Here is a 27329-nt window from a genome sequence, read left to right on the forward strand (position 1 = left end):
CACTGTTACAGCTTGGCTACACAGTAGCACAAGAAGAGCATCTTCATCAATAGGTAAGACCTTGTTAGAGCAGATAGGTCCCTCTGAAAAGGACATCTTTCCCCCAGAGCTCTCCTAGGTTTGTCTATCTCTGTTTGTCAAGAGGGAAAGTGGTTTGCTTTCCTACATACATCTCCCCATAATTGTCAAACTCACTAATCAAGGCCTGAAAGTAACAGACCTAAGCCAGGACTGGCTCAAGGGAGGACAAAAGGAACTCTCCTTCCTTTAGGTGGTATAATCCAGACATTTTGTTGCAGTGATGAAACATATTTAATATACAAAGCTGCCACTGAGCAGTGCAGCTGTCTCTTACCATACCTGTCCAAGCGCTTCAGAAAACCTTTAAAGGTGATATGTGGGAGGAATTTGGGGACATTTGAAGCAAGCAGGAAAAAGCTTCAAATGCTAAATCGCCAAGCTTAAAGGGTGGTTCTGGTGGGAGCTCAGAATGCAAAGAGAAAAAAGACTTTACTGAGCCTTTACTGAGCGGGAACACTGTTCAAAACACGATTAGAGGCCATCATGTTAAGTTTTGGAAATAAACACTTCTGCATTTAGCTAATGCCCTGGAGGACTGTGCATAACTAAGTTCAAAGGTGACAGCCTCACAGAGGGAATTCCAAAGCAGCAAGACATTCAGACTTTCCCATGAGTATTGTTAGTTAGGCTTTAAAACACCAACTGTGAGACTTGGAAACAAAAAAATCAGAACAAAAGATCTTTGAAAATTGCTCAGAAAAGAAACTTTTAAGTTGGCGCCGGTCAAGTTGTGGATGCTGAAGAGAAGGTCCCTGTGAACGGATGTCAAATACTTCAATGCATAGGAACACAGATTCCGTGAAGAAGTCGCAGGCATTTCCCAGATCCCAACCATGGCTGCCTCCTTCTCTGGAACAAACAGTAAATGATTATCTAGCATCACCTATTATTCTACTAACTTGATTCTACTTGTGCAACGGCATTAGACACAGTGAGAAACAACTTAAGACTAGAAGCGTTAGGTTATTTCTAAAATAATTTTTTATGGTTTTACATAAAATTGATTAGGCTAGAGATGTGTTGTTTATGTACTATGTAAATTTTTGTGAGTATACATGTATACAATATATATTTAATTTCATATATTTACTGTCTAGTTAAAGACCTTCAATTAAAAGAAATCACAATTTTAACATAAAACTCAACTCAAAAAGCTATGAAGAAATTCATATATCAGAAGTTTGATGCTAAGTTGATTAAAGTGGGAGTGTGATTTGGTTTTTCTCACATACAGACCAGACGTTAGAGGAAAGTAAAACCTAGAGAGTCTAAGATGCTGAATCAGCACTTTTTTATGTTTCTAAATCCAGGTTTGCAATAACCAACAGCTCAGAGCTTAGCGACCACCTTCTCCCATTGTGAGTCTTGCTAAGACCTTTGTCTAGACTACTCACTGCTGCTTGGGGTCACCAGGTCCAAAGGTATCATTATGTCTAAGGATATGCTGGACCTGGATGACAGGTCCAAGATATTCAGATGATTACATCCCAAAGTACCACGTCTTGATGAAGAAAATAGTCATGTTATCATTAAATCATAAAGATGTTCAGTGCTCTTACTAATTCACACACAAAGCATGAGATTGATTGCCCTACTATGATTGTCCTCTAAGACCCATCCATAAAACTAGCCAGTCATGTGTGCAACAACTGTGTCCTGTCTGTAGGGAAGTATTTCATGGCTCTTCCCTGTTCCATAGCCCTTATATTGTGGTGGTGTGGGGACATACACATACTAGTTAAGGAGTCAAGGTAGCCTCGTCTGTGCTTTCACCAGCAGACCATCATGGTCACTGCGTACTATAAAGTAAGGAAGCCTCTCTCACACTAACTATGGCCACCTACACAAAACTACAAAAGGTAAACCAGCCAAAGTTCTCATATAAATGGGAATGTTACCACCATATGCCTCATTTAGAAGCGAATGGCAGTTTATATAACTACAGGAGAGAAAATCATTTTCCCTTAAAGGTGGCGTCAGTGGGAGTTTTCTAGTCTTCTAGTGGTTGACCCTAAAACTATCTCCATATAAACAGAGCCAATGAGAGTTATTGAGTTATCAAAGAAAAGAAGAAGGAGGAGAAGGAGGAGAAGGGAGAAGCGGTAGAAGAGGAGGAGGAAATGAACTTAGGAGGGAAGCTATTGGGAGGAGTTAGCGTAAGTTGGAAAGACATAGGGAAGAGAACTGTATATAATCATATTTCAACATATGCACATTTTGAAATTCGTAAAAAATAAAAATTTCAAAAATAGTAAATCAATAGGATGTTTGGTAATCTCTATTGCTGTTCCCTTCAGACTCTGCAAGATTCCGAATTCAGCCAGGAATGTAGTACTAGCTAGCCTTTTTGTCTTTTGTTAATGAATGGCAGCTTAGGGCTCCCGTTTGGTCCCTTTAAATAGCTTACATTCCATAATAAATTCCATAATAAATCATGATGGAAAACATCTAAAAACTACACGCATCTTTCCACCATCAGGAAATAAAAAGAATGATGTTTCTAGAAATAGAAAGAATGGGGTTTGCTAGTTGATCCCCTGGACTCACAGTGACACAAATGCAACCAATAGTAAGTTTACTGAGGGTCAGCATAGGAACACACATCAATGATTCCAGCACTCAGGAGGCTGAGGTAGAGGACTGTGAGACTGACATCTGCTCTGCATACATAAGCAACTCAAACTCTAAATAAATAAATATATAAATAAATAAATGAATGAAAGGTCCAATTCCACTTATCTATCACAGTTGATCTCACGTGCATATAAATTTCACCCAAGGTCTGTGAACATACTTTATTAATTTTTACAGGCATGGGCATGTTCCTAGTAAACAACAGGATTTAAAGTATTTATTTATGGTAGGTATTCCATGTCTTCTCTCATGAAAACTCAGTCTTCCATTATTACAGAGCTCCTGTATACAAGTCAAGTTTCTGTTGAACCTACCTAGAATTTCCACCATAAGAAATAAGTAAAGCCCCATTAGTGCTGCCAATCTACTGCATTTCTAAAGACACTGTGATCCATCAGCTACCAGCACAGAAGGCTCTATGTGCATCTATAGGCTGCCATGCCACATGTAAAGCCTATCATAAAAATTACAGCTATTTTACTCCTGAAACCTAAGCTCTGCCAAGGCCTTTACACTCCAGAGAAGCCATGATGGCCACTGAAATCAAGGTGCCTATAAGTTTGGTGGCAGCATATCCCTGTGACATTCCGAAGACTACAGCTGCCACCAAGGTCTGTCTCCCTTGCACCAACATATTTCTCAATTTCGGAATCAATGGCAGGTCTTCTAGTAGCTCACAAGGATTGAGTGTGGTAGAAGAGAGCCCAGAACATGCAAGACGTATGCTACCAGTCTGCCCACGTCTCCTTCCTTCTTTCCTACCTAGTGATCATTAGGAATCTCAAAGAGATTAAATGATGGCACTGTTGAATCAAGTCTCACATAATTCAGCAAACCATATAAACCACTTCAGCATGCTCAAATACATTAAGTCCAGGCTCCAGTAGACAATGCTCAGACAATCTTGTCTCAATTTATATCACGCATACTATGTGTTATACGATAGTTTTATTTCATGTATACTTTTCCATTCTGTATAGTTCATATCTTAGTTCTTTCTCAGCACCAAGAAAATTAAAAAGCAATAAAATCAACACTGCACATCACTCTTTTCAGTGTCCAGTGCCTGCCAGGAAACACAATCCTCAAATAAATATTCCTCTAAAGTTAGTTTTCAGGATAGTCCTGGCACAAAACGACATGTGGTGCCTTTGTCAGATATGAAAAACTGTGACTTTTTGAAATAAAACCTTCCCAAGGCAAAGCCAAAACTCAAACCTTGTCCCAAAGCCAAGCTCCACAGTTTAATCATTTAGTACGTTTTTGGTACTGTTTTCACTTCATACAATGCATGAAACTAATTTTTAGATAGGGTCTCTCATTGTATAGCCCAAGCTAACCTAAGATTTTCATAAACCTTTTGCCTCAGTTTCTGAGCTGCCCTCTGGGCCTTTGACTCCTTTTACAGAAATCACTTTCCCAGAATAGTGTATTGAAAGTTTTCTTGATTAATTTTCTACAGCTATCCTTCTCTGGATTTGTGGACATTTAAATATTAGATGTTACATAATTTCCCACAGTTCAAGGATCATAAGCATGGTAGTTAAGACTTTTTCACTACTGTGAAAACAACAGATCTAAACAATTTAAGGAAGAAATGATTTAATTTACCTCACAGTTTCCTGTTCTCAGCCTACAGCTGACTGGGTGCCTGGCTTCAGCTTCTGGGCCCTGAACCCTGAGGATGGTAAACAAGTAACAGACCAGGTAGGGAAAAGGACAATGATTACACCATCTGCCTTCTCCCACATTCCAGCTTAACTTCATCCAGATTCACAGCCCACTGGATTCGGGGTCAGAGTGGCCCTCTCGATTAATGTGCTGGTGATGTCCAAACAGACAATCTCATAGGTGAATTATCTGCATTAATCTCCAGTATGAACCCACTAAGTTCCATGACAAAGATTGAGCACAATAATCAAGTCTAATGAAGCTGATATACAAAACCATGATTTACTGCAGCTCAAATATGGACTTGGTAGCAATATTCTACCATCAAGATACAAACGTGGAGACGTAGAAGCAAGCAGGGTAATGCTGGAGGGATGCTTACGTGATCACTAGACTACATTTGAAGATGGACTGTCTTATTTTCAGCTCATCATGAAGATAATCAGAATGAGTTATCCTTCTATAGAAACCCTTCCATCTTTGATAACCACTTGCAGAAGAAGTAAACACTCCTTACTATTAAAATTGGGATAAAGATTAAAAAAAATAATGTTAGCTGAAAAGTTTTAGGGATTTTATTTTCAAAGACATAGTGTTGAAGGTGTTTATGAGATTTGTTTTGTCTCTTTGTTGACAGTCTAACTTTATAAGTCCAGTCTGGTCTCAAAACTATAAATCTGCTGCTGTCTCTACTTCTGTCTTAGTTAGGGTTTCAAAGGCAGCTCTTATAAGGGACAACATTTAATGGGGGCTGGCTTAGAGGATCAGTGAGGTTCAGTCCATTATCATCAAGAGGGATGTTTAGATAAGAAATACTCAAGTTAATAATAAAAAAAAAAAAAGAAAAAGAAAAGGCAGCATCCAAGAAAAAAAATGGGGGCTGTAAATAAATAAAAAGTTCTAAATCTTGATCTCAAAGGTTTAACAGCTCTTATAAGGGACAAAGGCTGTCCTCAGGCAGTCCATTATCATCTAGGGCATGGCAGAGGCAGTAGGTCTCAGAGCCCGTTCTACATCTTGATCCAAAGGTAACAGCCGAAGGCTGTCCTCAGGCAGCTAGGAGGTAGGTCTCAGAGCCCGCCCCCACAGTGACACACTTCCTCCAACAAAGCCACACCTCCTAACAGTGCCCCTCCCTGGGCCAAGCATTCAAACCATCACAACCTCTCAAGTGTGCAATTATAGATGGGTCCACCATGCCAGCGTTGATTTAAAGAAAATATAAAAGCAGCGATATGGGGTGAGAAGATGGCTCAATGAGTAAGCTGCTTGCTGCCTGCACAAACATGCCTGCATTTGGATGCCCAGCACCCATGTAAAAGCCGAGTGGGGCAGTGCTCTTCTGTAACCCCAGTGCTATCCGGACAGACAGGCAGATCCCGTGGGCTTGCTGGTCAGGCAATCTAGCTGACACACTGATTGCCAGATTCATTGAGAGACTCTTCCACAACAAATAAATCGAAAGCAATGGAAGACAATACCAGATATCAACATCTGGCCTACACACACACACACACACACACACACACACACGCAAGCACACACATTCACAAAAGCATAGGTAGGTAAATGTAGTAACCAAGGTCCAGCCCTCCCTGGCTAGCAAAAAAGTGGATAAGCTGTGGAGGAATGTGAGTAGTCCATATAACCAACTACACGCAGTTTTGCCCTGACAACTTGAAGAGGTCTTGCACAGGCAGGAACGTGCAAGTTCACAGGCGCGTTCCCAGGCTTCAGGAGACGACGGGCAGCAAGTGACTCAGTAACTACTGAGGTGAACTGTTAGAATAAACAATGTTATCACGGCATTAGTTAGCTAACAAGTCTCAGTTTGAGGTCAGGACTGATTAGCAGCCTTTGGCTGGTTATTACAGCAAGCTCTTTCTATTTCATTTTTCTTCTGCCTAGTGCGTTTACAGAAAAGGAAAATCAAAAACAAATAAATAAAAACGGGCATTTAAAAGCAACATGAAACCAAATAGGGTATGACTGACTGTTTTAGGTTGTTTCTTTGTTTACATTGTTTTGTTCGTTTTTTTTTCCTTCGCCAAATGGGTGGAGAGCAGATGAAGCTTCCACTCACAACTGAAGCTCTCATGGCCTATGAAAAGGCTGACCTTGGACCATAAGCATGCACTGTCAGTCATTCAAATATACACTTAAGTCATTTTCTGTTTTAATCTCCTTAATCTCCCATTGTTAGCTAGCAGAAAAACGAACCTTAAAGGTCAGAGGACAGAAATGGAACCAGAAGAAAGTTAACAGGAGGAAATCCCAGACACAGAGCAGTTAGCACAAAATGATTGATAAAACAAAATGATGTATATTTGGCTCTGAAGTGATTAGTTAGCTTCTACAATGTTATACAGAAACTACACTGTAGGGATGGAAAAAAGTATTAACTTAGCGAATACATTCTATAGCCTACACCAATCCTGACAACCCATGGTGCAGAACACCAGCATAATCCCAGTGAAATCTAATGTAAATGACTTGTAGCTTTGCCTTAGCTATTTCTGACAACTCTATGAGAAGAAACTTAAAAACAGTCTTATCCCTAACGTTATCGAAATGACTAATTGTTCATATGACACCCACTTGTGTCTGTTCAGTTTTGAGAGCCTTGTATTTATTATCATGTTATGTAAGAAAACCTAACGTGCTCTTAGAATACCGTTTTCTTTTTAGTTAGTTCTTAACTAAGCATCACATACTTTCCCCTTCTTTAAAAGAATGTCATTGGAATGCCTTCCACTTAAAGAAACAAATAGCTTTATTATTCCTCCCAAGGAATGAAGTGTATCTTCAGCTACTGTAAATACTGCTTAGCCTTGTTTCCCAGCAACACAGACATCCCTCGGTCCTGGTCTTTCCATTCTGAAAGTGAACGAGTCTGAGAGATTTATACAACTTGGTTTTTAGCCTGTAGCACTACTCAAATTTACTGGCCCTAAATAACCCTCCTCCCTAATTTCTGCTACACAGCTTTTAGTACTAAAGGTGACTAGATTATTCCACCAAGTCATCATCAGGCTTGAAAATACATGAGGGAGTCACAACAAACTTCTAAGTTGCTTAAAATTATCATAAAACTCACACACACACGCACACGCACACAATTTGTTACACACATGATTTGTTTAAAACAAAAACGTCGTTTTTATCAAAACAGAAAATCCATTGTAACTATCATTAAAGAATATCATAAGAAGTCAAGTGGCTGGGCCACTTAGTTACTAGACAAAGGTCAATGCACAAATCATTTACCAGAGAGAGAGAGAGAGAGACAGACAGACAGACAGACAGACAGACAGACAGACAGACAGACATAGGTCACATAACCCCAAACCTGGTTTCTGTTTACTCAGTTGTATACTATTTCACAGGTCAATGATTATACTTAAATTTTAAAAGAGTGAAGATAAACCCACAATACCAGGAAATGGCACTTACCAATAACATCTCTCTACAAACATCTCTTTGAGATTATAAAATATTAAGTGCTTAACATTTTAATACTGTCCCTGAATTTATGTGGAAAGTTTCCCTTCACTTTCAAAGTGGTTAATAATAAATAATAATTAGAAGCACTAAAAGCTTGAGAAATATTTACTTTGACAAAATGTTCGATGATTTTTAAGGACAAAGAAAACCAATTCAGACCTGGCATTGCCGTGAGAAACAGAGCCTCAGACCTGGCATTGCCGTGAGAAACAGAGCCTCAGCAGCGTTTAAAGGTGTAAGCTGAACAGAACACACTTGCACACATGATGAACCCGAGCACTTGAGGAGAAAGAGGTGGAGCAGCAAGTTTGGGTCCGGCTTAGTCTACAAAATGAACTCTAGGCAACCCAGGACTACATACCATAACTTTAAGAAAAATAATAAAGTGTAAATTGCTTTTATAATTTATCTTTTATTTTAAAAAATTTCAAACAATATATCACACTCTTCCCCTCCCACATAATTAAATATATTTATCATGTCTTTCCCCTCCTTTATAATAAATATGTTTATCATATTATTTCCCTCTTGAATCATATTTTTCGTATTTTTCCCTTTCAGTAACTCTTCTCTTTTTTTTCTTTTTTTTTTTTTTTTTTTTCGAGCTGGGGACCGAACCCAGGGCCTTGCGCATAGGCAAGCGCTCTACCACTGAGCTAAATCCCCAACCCCTTCAGTAACTCTTCTGAGATCCTCCCCATCTGCCTACACACACACACACACTTATGAACTCCATGTTCTTTCTCGCCATCGGTCTAAAAAGAAAACAATATCAATAATTAATAATAGTGATGCAAAAATATCAATACAAAACATAAGTTTACTAAAAGAAATGGAATCTGCTTTGTAATGGCCAAATCCACCTAGGCAGGGGGCCTACTCTGAAGTGTGGCTGGTATGTCCAGTGGCATTCCACTAGACAAAACAAGCTGCATATTCCACTTGAGGTAAATCAATGACTGGATTCCCATATGTCAACCCAGACGAAAACTGAGAGGAGCAGTCATAAATTTCAAAGCAAACTACATCCATCAACAAGAGAAGGGCTCTTCCTTGCTCCTTAATACTAGGCTCACTATTCTAAATGGAGAAAAGCCCTTCCCTCATGTCTGTACACAGAAATAAGCACAGTGGATAAGAGGCCAAATTCCGATCAAGGTAAAGCGTGACGTCAAAGCTACACAGACAATACGCATCTAAGATACACACAATCGTGTATTTATAGCCTACCCAAGTTCTGACTTTAGCATAGCCTCAGTTCTCTACATAGGCATTTCCTAAAATCTCTTGATGACGTCAACGGCTGCTTCAGCATCTCCCTCAACAATGAGAACAAAGGCCTGGTTGTCCACGCTCTTCCTTATTGGGCATTGTCTAAGAAAAATCTAATTCTCTCTAGATTATTTATTATCAGAGTCTATCTCAAAGAATGGCTTTAAAATCTCCCTTAGAATTCTATCTCATCTTAAAAAGAAATCAAACCTAATCCATGATCTTGGAGCTAGTGATGCAGACAACTTGTTTGACTAATCTGTAGCCTTAAGAAGACCACCTTAAGACTACCTAGTGAATGAAACTATAAAAATGGTGGGGTAGGGTAACTATCAATGAATCACTTTCCCTTTCTAGTGTGGCTAATGTCATCTTGGAAAATTTTATCTTTCAATAAGTAGAAAGTCCAAGTTCCATTTAGTAACTAAATATGGCATACACCACCACAAGAATAAAAATAAAAATAAATAACATTGTTGCCAACCAGACATAATGTGAGCAAATCAGCAGCATCCCAGCATTAACTTTGTCCTGAAGCAATCAGTTAAGACGTCCAAAGTAGATCTACTTAGAATTTTAACAGTGAAGGTGAGTGAAGCCAGCAAGGGTAGAAATTACTGGCCTAGCTAGAAAACCATGTGGGCCCTGAGGCAAGGAAGGAAAAAAAAAAAAAAAAAAAACAACCGGTTTTTTAAATAGAAGAATGTTCTGAAATAGAAAGCATGTTAAACAGTATTGCCCGAGGACTGTAGGAAATGAAAAATTACACTAACTGCATTGGGAGCAGCAACCCGATAAAAGCACAATGCACAAATTACAATCTTCTTCGCAGTTGTATTAGACAGGAGAAAGGTTAAGCTGTGCGTGTGCGGGGTTTGCCCACCACAGGACACAACATGATTGAAGAATTACTCTCAAACATTCCTAGGGATACCCAAACAACTACAGTAATAAATATTTCTAGGTTTTTAATATTACAGAACAAGCTGGACCAGACCCCTAGTCAATGGATATTTACAAAACACCCCTAGAGTGGAAACCTCTATTCTAAGTGCTAAAGAAAGCACCAGAAGACAAAAATGTGCTCCCTAACCATATTCTTCTATTCTTAAATTCAAGGCACGCATGTAGCATCCAGGGATGCTAGGTAAACCAGGCTGGACCAAGGCAAACATAACATTGAAGAGAGCAAAAAGCAGCCTTCGGGTAAGAGCATGATTGATAGCTACAGGTCAAATACCCATAAACAGAAATGTTTCCGGTATCATTACAGGGTGAATGATGAGGTATTAGAAATAGGTGACCACTAAATGCAAGTACGAACACTGATAAATTTTTGATCTAGAGGAAACAAGCATATGTCATGAAGAAAAGGTCATAAAATACATGACACCCACGTGTCCAGCATGCAGGAACCTACTAGGACGTGGTCACTATTTTAAGAGTGACAGAGAAGCAATCTTTCCAGCCCTCCTCTCTGTTAAAGTCCACTGTGGAATAATGCAAGTCATAATGAGTCACCATTGCTCTGAAGCAAAATCCTTGGGACAGCAGAGTTATGAACAGCTGTCATTTGGCCTAAGTGTAAGTGAGGTTGGCGTGCCCAGAAAGGTCTTCAATTAAACAGCGGGGGCACATTCTTAGTCCCTTCATCAAGAACTAAATCTTTACCAGGTTTACTTTGGCCCATACTTTTGCATTATATTGTTTGTGATTTTTGCTTTATGGGACAGATATAATTCATTTAATATGAAATGAATCTGGCAATAAAAATCACCTTAATTAATTAAGAGCCAGATTAGCTGGCTCAAAGGATGGAGGGGAAACATGGCTACCCACTTACCTCCATCCAGTTAATTGCGTGGGATTGTTCTCTGTTGATGTTTACCGATACCATTCCTTTAAATCTTTGAGTATTAAAAAAACAGGGTTCAATAACTGGGGAGTCTCTTAGGTAAAACTGTAATCTCTGTGGGTCTAATTACCTCTATTGCAAACACAAAGCAGACTGAATCTTGCTACTTACTTAATCTTTATCTTCATCCTCCTTGTGGGGGTCATGCTAACTCTCCCAGAATGGCCCCTACGCCTGACGCATAATCTACACCCTCCCTGTGGAGCGCAGTAGCCACTAGCACCTGCTACAGAGCCCAGATGTGATGTAAGGGGAAAACAAACTGATTATGAAGACCAAATTTGTAAAATATAAAGTATATGACCAGAATTCTGTTAGTTACATGTTGGGATGACATTTGGAATCCAGTGAATTACATAATGGACATTTAAATGACTCCATTTATTTTGCCTTTGTGACTACTAGAAAATTCTAAATTGTACACATGGTTCATATTATATTACGAATAGACAAGGCTGGTGTAAGCAAGAAACTTAAGGGAAGCTAAGGATGAAACACCAGACACTTGTTTGTGTCCCTAGAATCTACCTAGCCAAGTGACACTAAGCTTAATATCCCCCTGACTCATTCAAAAATGGAGTACCTTAGCTTACTTCGAAATTGCTCACTGCCTCTAAAAATAGTCAACTCTCATTTCCAAAGTGTGCTTGTCTAGAAGCTTAGCTAGAAGCATGCTGGTCTATCATTAGATATGATTTACAGTGTATTTTACAAGCTTCAATGCTTACACAATGTGGCAATTCTTAGACAAGCGAATTTTGCAACTGAACCCTTTTTTTGAAAGGAATCTTCCAAATTAAGTAACAAAACCCTGTATAAGGTCACATGATACCTTGACTAATTATTTTAATGAAGATTAATGACTTATCTAGTGCTTTAAATCTCAAGTCTCATCAAATTGTCCACATCCTGAAAGATCCATCCTTCCTTTTAGAGAAAAATAATTTTAAGAATTGAAAGCGCAGTTCTTGGTGGTGCATGCCCCTTCTTTAGCAGGACCACTATGCTTTCGTCAGTAGTACACTGGGTTTATTCTCCTGCCTAAGTTCTCATCTCTAATTGAGCAGCTGTCAGGCAGGGAGCCCGTTGTATTTGCACTTGTTATGTCCTGTAGAAAAATGCCGGAGACAAAGAGAATGGTGGGAATAGGTTTCCAGACCAAATTAATGAGCAGACCACGACTCAGGTGCCTGGAACACAATTTCTGGGGAATGTGTCTTCTGTGCAAGTCACCTTTTATATGTCACCCTAAAACTCCAAGGACAATCAGGAAAGTCATATTGAAGAGGCAAGAAAAAGCAACTTGGATCGTGCCCATGATGGCCATGATGGAATCCCTTTTCCCTTCTGTCAGGGTTTGAAAAAGTCATTATTATGTCTTTCGAACCAATCTAGGAACTTAGTTAGTTGAGTTAATATATGGACTGCCATGTACCCTAGAGTGAGTTATATTGTAAAACTTCTCACCATATGTAAAGGTACATAAAGTTTTGCAACTTTTGTGAAATAAGTGTACTAACAGTTCTATTTCAACATCTAACCAAATTCTTTGGAAATTGATGTGCTCCAATTGCTAGCAGTATTTCTAGAACAATCAACCCTGATAAACATCAAAGTAAATAGTAAGACTGAAATAAACCAAAGGCCAATTTCAGTTAGATAAAAAGAAGCTAATTTTGGAAAATATTGATACTGCATTAGTTAAGAATTAACAAATTCACTCCTACAGTTACAAACATCAGAAAAAGGTTGAAAGGATTAACCTGTCATTTAGATCTAGTGAAAAAATAACTGAGTAAAAGATTTTAAAAACATGTATTTCTTATATTTATCCCATTAGTACATAATAGAGCCAAATAAAACATTCTAAGCATATCACATAAAATCTTAGAACATTTTAAAACAAAATAAGATTATAAATTAAAGTCTAAAATAAAATGAGGGCTACATAAATTTTCAACAACTAGAATATAAATCAATAATTTCTGAAATGACAGAAAAGAAAATTAAACACCGGAAAAACAATAAAAGTACCCATTTGAGATTAAATTATTTTTTTCTCAGATTTTCCTCTGCATCCTAAAGTTTTTAGATATGTTAAGATACCAAGCGAAACGTGTTTAAGATGTCATTACAAATAAGGAAGGTGATAGAATACTTCATCCCCACACTGTAATTAAACCATAATGTATATTACAATTATAATTGCTTATATATTTTCAGTTAGGGTGGAGAAAAGACCAGCATGCTATAACATAAAATGAGAATCCAAGATTCATAGTCAATAAAGTAAGCTTAACCTAACCCTTACAACAAAAAATAACTCACACTGAAAAGCCAACATTTTTAAATGCACTATGTAAAACCATTAGAAAACTAACTTCAGATCTTTAAGACTAGGAAGTGTCTTCATAAGAACAAAACCAAATATAACCCATTAAAAAAAAAAAAGAGTTCAAGAAATTAGACTTCAAAATGAAAATGGGTTCTGGGAATCATTGTCCTAGTTGTTGTTGTTGCTGTTGTTGCTGTTGTTGAATTTCTTGTTGCTGTTTTTCTGGGTGAAACCACAAGCCACATTCTGAGAGAAAAGATTTCTTAATGATAATATGGAATATGTAAAAAATTCTCAATTTTAAATACTTGTTTAAAGGAAGGAAAACTAACGTAGTTTGAAAACTAAACAAAATACATAAACAGGCATTTCAGCAAACAAAGCATATAGATAGCAAATAACTCAATGATAATTTTAATGAACTCTGAGAAAAAATGCCAATTAGAAGGATGAATACATATACATACATCGTAACTAATGGGAGGCTAATAAAATATTGTGTCAACCCTGACAAGCATGCAGCCGAACTGGGTTGCTCATAAATGATAAGACAGAAACAGAAACGCTGGGAAGAGGTTTGACAACTTCTTATAATGCTAAGCATGTAAATACATGCTTATTATATAACTAGCTTGCTTTATCTCAGACAAAATCTGTACATGAAGGTTCACAGCATTTTAGTGAAATAGTTCAAAGACCTAAAGATAATCCAATGACCAAATGACCTCCGACAGGTAAGTGATAAACAAACTGGGCGGGTGGCCCACCCACACAATGAAATAGTACTCAGTAACAAGAAGAAACAAAGCATTGTTACATGCAATTAGGCTATGCCTCAAAGGCACTGTGCTGAGGAGGGAAGAAGAAATGTCAGTCTCAAAAGATTACATATAATATAATATATATAGTATTCTCAAAATGAAAAAAGTTATGGAACTAGAAACTAGGTCAGTAATTGTCAAATTTAGGAATGGTGGGACAGGAGTAATATGAATTTTATGCATGAGGGATTTCTTTGTGGTCACAGAACAATTCTATATCTCCACTGCGGTGCCAGTTTCATTAATATATACATTGATAAAACCATGAAGAAGTAGACACACACAAGAATAAGCATTTGTAAAACTGAAGAAACGTGAATAAGGTCTACGGGTTGCACCAACCTCAACTTCCTTGTATTGGTACCACACTACAGTTATTCAATAGAATACCACAAAAGCAAGCCTGGTGAAGGGTCCTGGAGCCTCCTTTGTGCTATTTTTGAAACTTCCTGTGAGCCTTTATTTGCTTCGAAGTGAAATGGTTTTAAATACAATTTGTAATTCTTTCATTAAATGTCCTAGGAGTTTAAAACCCTTGCTAACCTGTTACATTAAATACTGTGTTTTGATAACAGTATTTCTAGTCATGTCTTCCTATTTCTGTGTGGTGTTGTCCAGCGACTTGTGCTTTGTACAGCATGGACAGTAGATAGCTTTTCCTGAAAGCCACAAGGAGGAAGTAAAACAAAAAGAGATCTCCAGTGACTATATTTCTAGCAATGGGGAACACAGCTTCAAAACCAAAACCAGGCCTGCCACCTGAAATGGTCCAGAGGATGGACAGCTCTCACAGGTAACAGAAACACAAAAGAACAGAAGGAATAGAAGGATCAAAATGTTGGGAGCTTGTTTGTTCTTGATATGCAAAGACAATGGCTGGGAAAGGGGACTACAGAAATATCAGCCAGGAACTCACTGAGAACTCACTTCAGAATCCTGGGATAATGGTGAGTCTACCTGAGGGAAGAATTGCAGAAACTAATTAATTAAAGCAGGAGCATCTCAGGTACTGGTGACTAATTAATCTACAGTCTCTAACAATAGAGAAGGATAAAGGAAAATTGACCCCTTTCTCTTAGGAAGAAAACACCGGTATGACTCCAGAAATCCCTTGTCCTCTGACACCAAAAGGGAATCTCACCTGGCACAAACTGTCCTTTACTCTGTCATCAGAGATGAAGTCACTTCACTTGCCTGTGACACTTGCCTGTGATGACATAAGCCTATATCTATTTGAAAAGTACGCTCTGACAAGACAGTTCTAATTATGCATCACAATCTCTAAAGCAAAACAGAATGATTGACCAGCAAAGTTTCCTAAGTTTGTACATCCATGGTTAGACAACAAAACAATTCTTGGTTAAAGGTTGAGCCCAGGAGTTGAGATCACTCAATGGGTAAAGCATCCAAACATGAAGACCTCAGTCTGAATCCGAAGACCTACGTAAAGCCAGCCACAGTAGCACAGGTGCCGGTTATCTCTGAGCTTCTGTGCTGCTTAGAAGCTGAGACAGGAGGATCCCCAGAAGTTTAATAGGCCAAATCATGTAGGACACACATTAGCCAACAATAAAAAGGTCCTGATTCAAAAGCAAGGTGTCCTCTGACCTCCACATGAATAGTGTGGCATATTTATACCCCCACTTACACACAAGATCATATGCAAGTGTGCATGTATACACTCTCACATGTACATCACATACAAACACAGAAAAAAAACAGAACATAAATTAACTGACATTTTAAATCCATTATTTTCTCTTACAAATATCACGTTTTCCAAATAACTGAAAGATAACCCAACTATCATTAATAATGTGTGAAGCAATTCTTTTAAATGTTTCTTATTTTTAAAGAATACAACAATATCAACCCACCAGACCCCCAGGAACTCCCGGGGCCTAAGCCACCAACCAAAGGGTACACATAGAGCGACCCTTAGCTCCAGCTGCATATGTAGCAGAGGATGGCCTTGTATGGCATCAATGGGAGGAGAGACCCTTGGTCCTGTCAAAGCTCCATGTAGGGGAATGTCGGAGCAGAAAGATGGGAGTGTGTGGGTGGGTGAGCACCCTCACAGAAGCAGGGAGAGCGGGGGAGGATAGGGGGTTTGCAGAGGGGGAACCAGGACAGAGGATAACATTTGAAATGTAAATGTGTGTGTGTGTGTGTGTGTGTATATATATATATATATATATATATATATATATATATAGAGAGAGAGAGAGAGAGAGAGAGAGAGAGAGAGAATACACTGTCTGTGGGAGACAATAGAGCTCCCCAAGACATGGTATCGATTAAGGCAACAAAGAGTTCAGCATGGTTGAGGCCAGGCAGCCAAATGTCTCTACAGTTCTCCAAGAAAGGAATCTAAAATAAACACAGATCAGGTCTCCCAAGTGATGAGCATATGGTAGTGACATTGGGGGGCCAGGAGGAGGGAGGGGCTGGATGTCGCTCAGGAGTATTTATCCCTAGAAATGATGGACTGTACTCCTTGATCTCCTTGCTGCGGTGTTGCTATAAAATTATTTAAAAAAAAAAAAAAAAAAAGGTGTCTATTACCCCACACTAAATCCGGCATTGTAGTGCCCCAAAATATCTGGTGAATAGCTTTATCTCAATCAACAAACTCTCTCACCCGCTCTGCTCCATCCCATATCAGGCTTCTTTCCGAGCCTGGTAACAATCTCTCTACCCATCTAGTTCCCAAAGCAGGTTGCCACCATGCCGGAAATACACATCCCAAGTCTGTGGCGGCCCAGTGTCTCCAGTCACCACATACTCTCTTGAACTAAAATCGTCACATGAAAGAACACAATAACCTCTGATCCAATTGATAAGATATAATTGCCCACCTAGAATACAAAGCCCTGTATGTATCCATCCCTTAAGAATATTCATAACAACCTGTAAATGTGCAGAGAGTAATCTTAACATCCGCCTCCATGTTCTATCCGCTGCTTTCTCCTCTTCCCTCAAACTTTTCTCCCTCCCATCCTTCCTTCTCCTCCAATGACAGGCCTCTGTACCTGCCTTCACCTGTATGACATCATCCTACACTGGGGCTCTTCTGTTCAGACTGATGCCTCCTCTTTGGAAAGGGAAAGAGCTCTGGGAAGCACTGTGAGTTGGGAATGTGGCATCTCTTAGGCAGAGGCTATGCAACTTAAAGCCTTGTTGGCCCAGGCTCACTTCCAGGTAAGGAACCACAGCACACTCTTGATTAGCAACTGGTACTCAGAAAGATCAAGATAGCTAGCCTATGTCTGACTAAATAAACAGTGTAAATCTACATGTCTACACAGTAAGACCATGGATGTGGCTTTGCCTGTTAATCTTATGAGGATAGAAATCAAATCCTAAAGTTAAATGTCAAAGAGCAGAAAGCTATAAACCGATCCTTTTGAAAGCCAAAACTTTTTCACCTTTAATTTCTGGGAGAAATTTAACCCTCTACTGCTATAACATTAGCTTTTCTATTAAGTGGAACTAGATGTGTAAGAGATAGCCCCATATTTCTTTAACAGTGTGCCTAAATGTAACCCTTAGGAACTTACTAAAGAAAACTAAGTAGATGGTTTTTACTAATGCATATCATTGGTAAAGCAAATAGTTGCTGGATATTTTAAAAACTCCAACTGTACTTGTGCAAAATATAAACTCAGAAACATCAGTCTGAGATTACAGTACTAGAGTATCTGCCGAGAGATGTGTCTCATTGTAGATGACTGTTCAATAGCTTCACTAAATATGTATAAAGATTCCATCCCTTTATTTCCTATAGGTTAAAAAAAAAAAAAAAACAGGTTTATTAAAAAACTACCTTGACATCATCCAAGATCAAATAACAAAAAAAAAAAAAAAAGAAGGCAGGGCCACCAATTATAGCTTTTTTCTCACTAACAAACAATCATGAATAACATGTTTGGACCACACCCTCATTTTCAAACACTGAAGTGACTATCTTCCTGTTTTCCTTCTTGCACATCGGTCCTATTTTCAAAGTTATCCTGGCTATTAGTAAACTCAGTGTGATCATCTGTTGAAACATCCAGAGTTCGGGGGGAAGAAAATCCCTGCAGCTGTTTGATGCTCAAGAATATGAACACTTACCAGTCAGATGAAAGAGAGAAGACAGGAGGACAGATCAAGGGGACGGGAGTCTGGGTGTCTGCAGGCGAGCATTTACCGCTTTCAGAGAAAGCAGCTTTGTGCTTCTTATGTCCCGGGACTCATGTTGCCTTCAGCTTACAGTGAACCTGGCAATTACCTCCTCATTTCCACTCGAAATTAAGGATCAAGGTTTAAACATGCTCTTTTCCTTCTCTACTACATTGTGATTAAAACTGCCACCTGCCTCACCTCATTCATCCAATCACCTCCAGGACAAAGAGTGAGTCCCTCCAGAAAGAACAACACAGTTAATTAGAAAAACAAAGAGTAGTGTGGAATGGAGGGTCTGAGCTTGATTTTTTTTTTAAGTGAACTAAAGAATGTTACAAAATAAAATGCAGTGAAAATAATATTTAAGCTGGACAGTTATCTAATGGCATCAAATTGTGGCACATTAAGGATCTTTGCATATATCCTTAGTCCTCAAGGGACTTTAAAAAGCACCTTTCTGTGTTTTGTCCACTGAGTATGAAAGTGCCATCCCTGGACTCAAACTATTTGACAATTATAAGAGCTGCGGATCCAGCCTCGTCTTATTCCTAAACTTTATAACACAACCGTTCCATAATGTTTTCATATTTAGCATGTAATGAACCTAAGGGTAGAGAGAAAATTATCCGGATTATTTGTATATAAAAAGCTATACTACTAAATGTTGAGCCACTGAACAAGGAGTGTCCAACCCCAGTGTGTATGTCCGCAACACAAACCCTATACTCCTGGCTAAGGGAACAGTGTGAGGGGGGACAGAAACAGTCCAAGGGTGAAAGGTCCAGGACGTCTGCTGCAAGAGTGTGATACAAAAAAAAAAACCCTCACACAATAGTATCACTGCCTAAACAGGACCTGAACTAGAACACCACCAGTTGGCATGGCAATGTGGGTGAGGGAAATCTCACAGTGCTCCAGTCGCAGATGAAGAGCTACACAGGCAACTGGAGACTACTGGGAGATAACTAGTCTTCCCCAAGGATGATCCCTTAACTGGCTATCCAATACCAAGTCATTTGTACCAAAAAACATACAAAAACAAGCTATAATTAATGAACAAATATTTACATATTTGTTCCTGTGTGTGTGTGTCTGTGTGTGTGTGTGTGTGTGTGTGTGTGTATAAAACAATAATTTTAATATAAGAGGCCATGAATTTTAGAGGGAGTGAGGGACATGGTAAGGTAGAAGAGGGAGAGATGGAAAGTGATATATTTTAATTAATTTTTCACCTTCAAAAAAAGTTAGGTTTAGATGAAAACATTAATCGCGCGCACACACACACACACACACACACATACACACACACACACAAATCAAGTTTTACAAGTTAGTTGCCATAGCTACACAGTTGCAAAGAATATGCAATGAAATGATTAAATAAAACAATAAATGTGAATTATAAAACTGCATGTTTAATGTTGTCTTTTTGTTGAGGTTCCAGGTTCCTTCTACCTCCAACACAAAATGAAGTAGGGCTCCATGCATTAAGCATAAAATCAGCCTGGATTCACGAAAGCAATGAACAAATACTGGTGAGCAGATATCACCATGAGAAAATAATTCTGTTCCTCTGTGTGTGTGTGTGTGTGTGTGTGTGTGTGTGTGTGTGTGTGTGTGTGTGTGTGTGTTCTTACAGCACATGCCATCCTAACTTTAAGTGAAGGAACAGCAGACTTCCATTCATTTAATATCTGTTAACAAAAGCCTATGTTTCCAAATAAGAGCACAATTGCTCTAACCCTCTCCTACACTCCATAAGGACTATGTAATCACATACCTAGGGCCCAGCGTCACGAGAGCTGGAATGAAACCAAGAAGTTATCATGTAAAGAGAGATTTATTCCAAGGTGGTGCAGCTGGCCCAGGAGCCTGTTCTAAACAGAAGTCCTATCATGTCACTTCAAGACACTTTGAAAATGACAAGAGGTCAGGGACTCTTGGCCACTGCTATCAATAACCTAAGAGTGACTCTGGAATTAGGACAGAACTCTGTTGCAAATGAGTGTTCCAGTATAGGAAAGCAGGTCAGCTGCATGAACTCTGGCTTCTCCCTGCCTTCTAAAACCACTGACATTTGATGTTCCTCAGAATCCAGAGAGTAGCTGGGGGTAAGGGGGAAAAGTAGACCAGTAGGTCACATTTAAAAGTCTTGTGCTATGAGAAAAAAAATGTGGGTATGATCCCTGACACTTCAAACCCAAACATTCTAAGCTGTGTCCCAACACGTATACTGGATTTTGTCATGGGACAGAAGCAAAAAATGCACGAAGCAGAAGTCATAGCACATGTAAAACCACAGCCTGATCTGGAGCTCCATCAAAACACACACTACACAGTAAAGCGGCATGTGTTGGCACACCTTTATGCTAGAATCCATAAGTGTATTAAATGTCTACTTGATATAATGTATTGTTCATTATTGTATCAAAGATACAAGAAAAGGTCTGCATAATAATTTTCTTGTACTAAGCTAAAAAACTCACTCTTACAATAACGAACAGAATTTATGTCTCTTCTTGACATCCTGCTTTCTATCCAATGACTTTCCTAAACTGTATATACAGGTAATTATAAGAAGGAAATATTCAACATTCAGTGTTAAAGGAACATAACTGTGAAAAAAGATACCTTGCTCCTAATTATTTTAAAGACTTTTTAGTATCCCTTACAGAGCAGCCCCGCCCCATATCTTATTAGAGGGAACAAACTGAGATTTGTTGAGCGATGAAGGATCTGAGATACACATAGAGATTAGATTAGAACAAAGAACAAGGAGCAGACAGTGCAGATGGGCCTAGGTTAACAGAAATGAGTGATTATTGCAAAGGTGCAGGCAGAATAGTGTCCTAATTGTCTTAGTTACTTTTCTGCCGCTGTAAGAGAACAGTATGAGCAAGGCGGCTTATAAAACAAAGTTTACTTGAGCTTACAGTTCCAGAGGGCTACCAGTCCATGATGGAGAAGTGGAGCAATGGCAAAAGGAACAGGGAGTGACGGCTCACAGGTAGAAATGCAAGCACAAAGCCGAGAGAGAGAAAACCAGAAGTAGGTGAGAATTTAGCCATACAAAGCCTGTCTATAACCATGAATGCTAGGCTGTACCTATTGTACCTCCTCAAACGACACCACCAACTGGGACCAAGGATTCAAACAGTGGCACATCTGAAGACATTCTCATTTAAACCACGACAATGATCACATACACCTATTTCAACATTCAGTCATGAAAATTGGGAAGGAAGAGGGCAGAACAGATGGAGTAGGGCGAAAAGTCTGAAAAGGAAGTAGCAGCTTGGAACCTGTTCTCACACCTGTCTAGATGCACAGCAGCTTGCAATAAAGTAACAATAGCCATGCAGATTCGCACATAGCACATATTCAAAAAGGCAAATGACGCAATCGCTAAACTGAGAGATGAAGGGAAAAGTACTTGAGAACTTATCAGGGATAGAAGATGACTCACTTGTTAGGGTGCTCTCCTTGTAAGCATAGTTCAATACCCAGAAGCCATAGGTAAAAAGGCAGATGGTGTGCACTGTTCTTGTTAGACAAGCCTCGGAAGACAGACAAGCAAACCCCAGGGGCTCCTGACTAGGCCAGTCTAGCCTACTGAATTCGAGGAATGAGAGAATCATTCCAAAAAAGGCTAAATACACACATGAACCCATTCATCCCAACACATGATCACACATGCATGAAGAAAATGCTAGGTTTCACGACTGAGTTGCTCATAAGTGAAGATACTACAAGCAAGATGGGGTATGAAAAAAAAAACAGCTTTGAGGTGAAAATCTGTACATTCAGATTATGTACGCTGGGCTTTATAGGCCCCAGACTGAGCCCGTTAGAATAATGTGCAGACCAGCACAAAAATCTAGAGCGAAGACAGAGTTTTAGTATCTTCAAGAGGTTGAAACTACAAGGAAGATTTAAATGTCTAAGGAAAGAATATTATGCAGAAATTAAACAGCATATAAAGAAGATAAAGACATGGCGAATAGGGAGTCACCCTGGATGACTTATACCATATGGTCTGAAGGATACCGAAGTAAAACCTACAAAAGTCATGGAGAAAAAGGAAGACCATGGTTACAAGGAGCCAAGAAAGCCAGTACTATACAGTGCTAATGAGAAGGAATCTATATAATAAATTATCAAGACAACGTTTATGGATTTCTTTTTTAATTTATGTTGTTGTTTTCAATACGTTCTCCTCCCTCAATGTTTATGAACTTCTTCTGAACAACTTTAATAGGAGTTAAAGAGATGGCTTAGTGGATAAGAGAGAGCACTTGCGAGCACCAGCAGGGTACCAAGATTCAGTTCCCAGCAGTCCACACAGGGAAACAACTGTCTATAACTTCATCTTCCAAATTGTGACCTCCACAGATACCCACACACGGCATTCACTCACAAAGACACACTACCTACACACACACACACACACACACACACACACACACACACACACTTCCACAGATACCCACACACAGCATTCACTCACAAAGACACACTACCTACACACACACACACCTCCACAGATACCCACACACAGCATTCACTCACAAAGACACACTACCTACACATACACACACACACATACCTCCACAGATACCCACACAGAGCACTCACTCACCAAGACACACTACCTACACACACACACACCTCCACAGATACACACACAACACACACCTACACACACACACACACACACACACACACACACACACACACACACACACACACCTCCACAGATACCCACACACGGCATTCACTCACAAAGACACACTACCTACACACACACAAACACATATACACATAATCACAGATAAAAATAAAAAGAACAGTATTAGTAAAGAAAGATTAATCTCAGTAGAGTATTGCCAGGTATTATGCCGATTTTCATAGGCAAGCCAGAAAAACTATGTATCCTAGTAAGATGATGTTTGAAAGATGAAATATCATAATATGCACTGAAATAGTATATAAAGTTTAAACAAAGCATACTCACTGGGAATCAAGCATTGTATGTATCTGACCAGTGCTCAAAATGTCAGCCCTCTGTTTAGACAAGGAGATAAGCCAAACCAGTGGTTCTCAGTGTCTTAGGGACGGAGACACCAATCAGTAACAAAATTACAGTTGTGAAGTAGCAATGAAAATAAACTTAGAATTGGGGTCTGCTAAGACCATCGGAAATATGAGTTTTCCAGGGGTCACAACCAAAAGGCTGAGAACCTCTTGCGTGGAGTAACATCTCAATAGGAAGTGCTTGCTGCTAGGAAAAATAAAAAATAAAGAAAATCATAATTTCACTTTCTCTTTTCCAGGCTACAAGAACTGAAAAGGAAATTTCAAAACAAATCCTTCATAATCCTAGATCAGTGAATGACTGCTGTGAGGAGAAGCCCGTGGCCAACTCCCAGTGCCATATAAGATGTGAGCAAGCAAATACGATCACTAATGAGAACTGACTGGAGTACATCAACAGCTTTACTGACATTAGAAAGCGCCAAGTGGGAGACGTCACCACAGGAGCTAATCAATGACACAGTGACCATACACTAATGAACTTACTTTTTACCCTTACAATGCAAAGCAACTCACTCTGCACTAGATTTGGATATCACAGAAGACAAAGGGAACCCCCACAACAGAATTTCAAACAGCAATTTTGATGAGGAAAGGATTCAATGATCTATCCACGAGAAGAAAATGTCTCCCTGTCCCCACTGTTACATATTGATAATTGTGCCTCAAATTTTCTGCAGTATTTAATAAGCACACTTTGCCACTAAATGGTTGTCTTGACATTTTAGGCCAAGCACAAGCAGTTACTTAAAATAAACCAAAAATGAAATGTACTAGTATTGTGGCTTTGACAACATATCCAAAAAGAGATGGTTTATTAAAAGTAAAAACGTATCTCCTCACAGTTTGAGAGACTGAGGCGTCTAAGATGCCCCTGGGTGAAGCTGTGAAGTGCGATGGGTGGGTGCCTATCCTGTGAAAGTGGTCACAGACGCTGTGTGTTCGTGACAGCCATAGAAAAGCCATTTTCAAAGACAGATTTTTACAGTATGGCCCCCGTTTTCTTGCTCTAACAGCCCTGGTCCTTTCTTCCGTAATGTTCCCTGAGCATTAGAATGGGTGTCATGGATGTCCACAAAGTCCGATTTTTGATTGGACCACAGCCCACTCCCAAAGGATGTTTCCTTAACCAAGGCTTCAAGCTGACTATGAGGATAAGGGCTTTACCTCATACCTGAGGAAGGAACCCTCATGGCTTAGTCTAGCTCTTTCCAGCCGTAGCACCTAAAATGTGTAAAGGACACATTCAAACCATAGCAATCAATGGTCGTGATGACACTATGAAAAAGTTTTTATTCTCCAATGGCTAACAATACAAGTCACCACTGCCAAATGCCAAATTACTATTTGACATGCCTAAATGGAACATGTGTGCTGGAAAATGGTAATTACCCAGAACCAAGGACATAAGTAGAAAGCAGGTCACAGAGAAGCCATAAGGACCCGCTGGGCCAGACTTTTCACCAAGACACCGATTCCCTCACTTCTTTATTCTGCCCTTTGTTCCTCTCATTAAGTTTGACAAACCATGAACGATGACTGTAATTGCTTCAATCCCAGTGGAGTTGAATATGAAGTACGCACACACACACAAAAGGAAGTGAATAAATGGTGTTTGTCTGCTTGTGGCCAGTGGAAACTGGAAACAGGACACAGGCAAAATATTCCCACAACTCTTGCTTTAGAAATTTCTTACAGGTCATTTTACAAATCACACAAGTAAAATCATAATAAAATTAAGCACTTCTAACAAAGCTGGGCATTAACTTTAATCGCCTGTTTTAATTTGTGTGCTCATTATAACAAAATGATTTTTATATTAAATATATATAAATATATGTTTATATATAATATATATTAATATATTAAAAATATGGTGAAAATAGACAGGAACAGAGCTGAAAGTCTTTATCACATTCCTTTCTATATTGTTTTCATTTTGATCCATGTAAATATATTTCATACAAAAATAGATAAAATGTTTGCTTTTGTTCTAAAAATCACTTGTTTCAAAATCTGATCAAGTCTTTTAACTTCAAGGAGTACACGCTAATTATCTCAGGGGACACAGGCCTAAGTATTCTGAGTGAAATGTTGCCAGACTCCTCCCCAGTACTTAATCGAAGGTCACAATTACATGCTCCAAGAGAGCATCAGCCCAGCTGGTTGCTTTTTGGGGGATAGGGGGGTTCCTCTATTAGAATAACTCTGGAGTGAGCTGCTTATAATACCTACCATTTTAGAATCTCAAAAATAGCAGTTTTCTCAAAAGTTACTTATGTGAATATGTTTAATAACATGACAAAGCTAGGATGTGAGCTTTAAGGGTTTTTGTGTTTTCAAGTCATATCAACCCATGTTCATAATTACCAATGTCACTAACTAGTTCGATGTTTTCTGTGATTTAAAAAAAAAAGTCTGTAATCTGTTGCCAAGGTAGTTTTGATTTTTGAAGTATCTAGGCTTTAAGAACGAAACGAGTATCACAATATGACTGCCAACAAAAGACTTGAAATGGACTCATAACTACTGTAGTTTATATATTAGCTATTTTAATTTTCAGACTAAACCTGAGCAGATTCTAATAAGTGGGAAGCCTAGTGGGAGAGGAGCTCAAATTAAAGGCTTTTCACTTGGGCTCTGCAAGTTGGCTATCCATGCCCTCTTCCCTCTCCTGGAAGGTGAGGTCAACACCCGCTCAACTGTCGCTCTTCTATGTTGGTTTAAGCCAGAAGAGATCTGATCAACGATTAAAGTGAAAGAAGATTAATGCACTCACAAGAGCAAACACTGGGGTGCAAGGTGTTGAAAGACTGCCTGAGAAGACTGCAAAAAGGCTGATCGGAAGTAGACTACAAAGTTTGAAAGGCACAATCGCACACGCCTTAGGTCACGTCCACTGCAACTCCCAGGACCAGAGCGCGGCCTGTGAGTTCCAGAAGCGGCTGCGTGGCTCCAGCGCGGCTTGTTACAGCACGTAGATGAGGGCGCGCGGCCGGGGACTGCGCGCGAACGGGGCGGACGTGCAGCAAGAAGTTTACACTCCAGGCACCAGGAACCCTCCGGGAAGCCTGAGCCACGCCCACCACATGATTGGCGCGCGAAGGGGGCGGGGCGGCGCGGAGGGCGACAAGGGCGGGGAGCGCGCGGGGAGGCTGGCCGCAGGCAGAGGGCAGTGGAGGGGTCCCCTGGTACCTGCGCTGGAAGTCTGCGGCGTAGGGCTTCAGGTACGGGTCAATCTCCAGAAGTCGGCCCAGCTCCGGCACATCGGCCAAGGCGGCCTTCAGTTGAGCTTCGGAGCCCTTTTCCTCTGTCGCAGGAGCCGCCGGCGCCGCCATCTTCGCCGCAGCCCAAGTAGCCGAGGCCCGAGAGGGTCGAGTGGCCCGAGTGGTGTGCGAGCAGCAGGGCGGAGCCGGGCGAGCCTAGGCGAGCCGCTGGGGCCTTGCCCTTTATAGCCGCAGAGCGGGCCAGGGTGAGCCCGGGACACACGTCCTCAGCGCGGCCCCCGCCCACTCACAGGGCCGGCCCCTGGAGCCCTGAACAGTGCTGGCTAGTCACCGGGAGGCGGGTCTCACCATTTGCTCTCCCTTCCCCTTCCTGCCTAGTGGTCACCTCTCCTCAAACACCTGCTCTCATTTCTGAGGTTTTTTCCTAGGGATGATAGTTTTCAAACAGTAGAAAATTCTCCAGGACAATAGTTAAGTGTAGATAACGTGGTGAAACTATTGAGAATCTTAATGTCATTTAACAACCCTACTGCCCTAAGTTTAATGTGTCTCATGAGTAACCAAGAGAGTCTTTGAAGGTTGCATGGATATATACATGGATAGCACGA

The 27329-nt window shown here is 39.9% G+C and overlaps 1 protein-coding gene across 1 annotated transcript in view; it reads right to left on the reverse strand.

The window, feature by feature from the left end:
- Positions 1 to 26965, reverse strand: part of Gbe1 (1,4-alpha-glucan branching enzyme 1) — a 244499-nt gene extending 217534 nt beyond the window's left edge. The window contains exon 1 of the mRNA XM_032900525.1: positions 26690 to 26965. Within this exon, the coding sequence (XP_032756416.1) occupies positions 26690 to 26832 (143 nt within the window). The 5' untranslated portion in view covers positions 26833 to 26965. The remainder of the gene's footprint in view (positions 1 to 26689) is intronic.
- Positions 26966 to 27329: the final 364 nt, after the last annotated feature.

Source organism: Rattus rattus, chromosome 4 (genome assembly GCF_011064425.1).
Source record: "Rattus rattus isolate New Zealand chromosome 4, Rrattus_CSIRO_v1, whole genome shotgun sequence".
In the NCBI taxonomy this organism is placed as follows: Eukaryota; Metazoa; Chordata; class Mammalia; order Rodentia; family Muridae; genus Rattus; species Rattus rattus.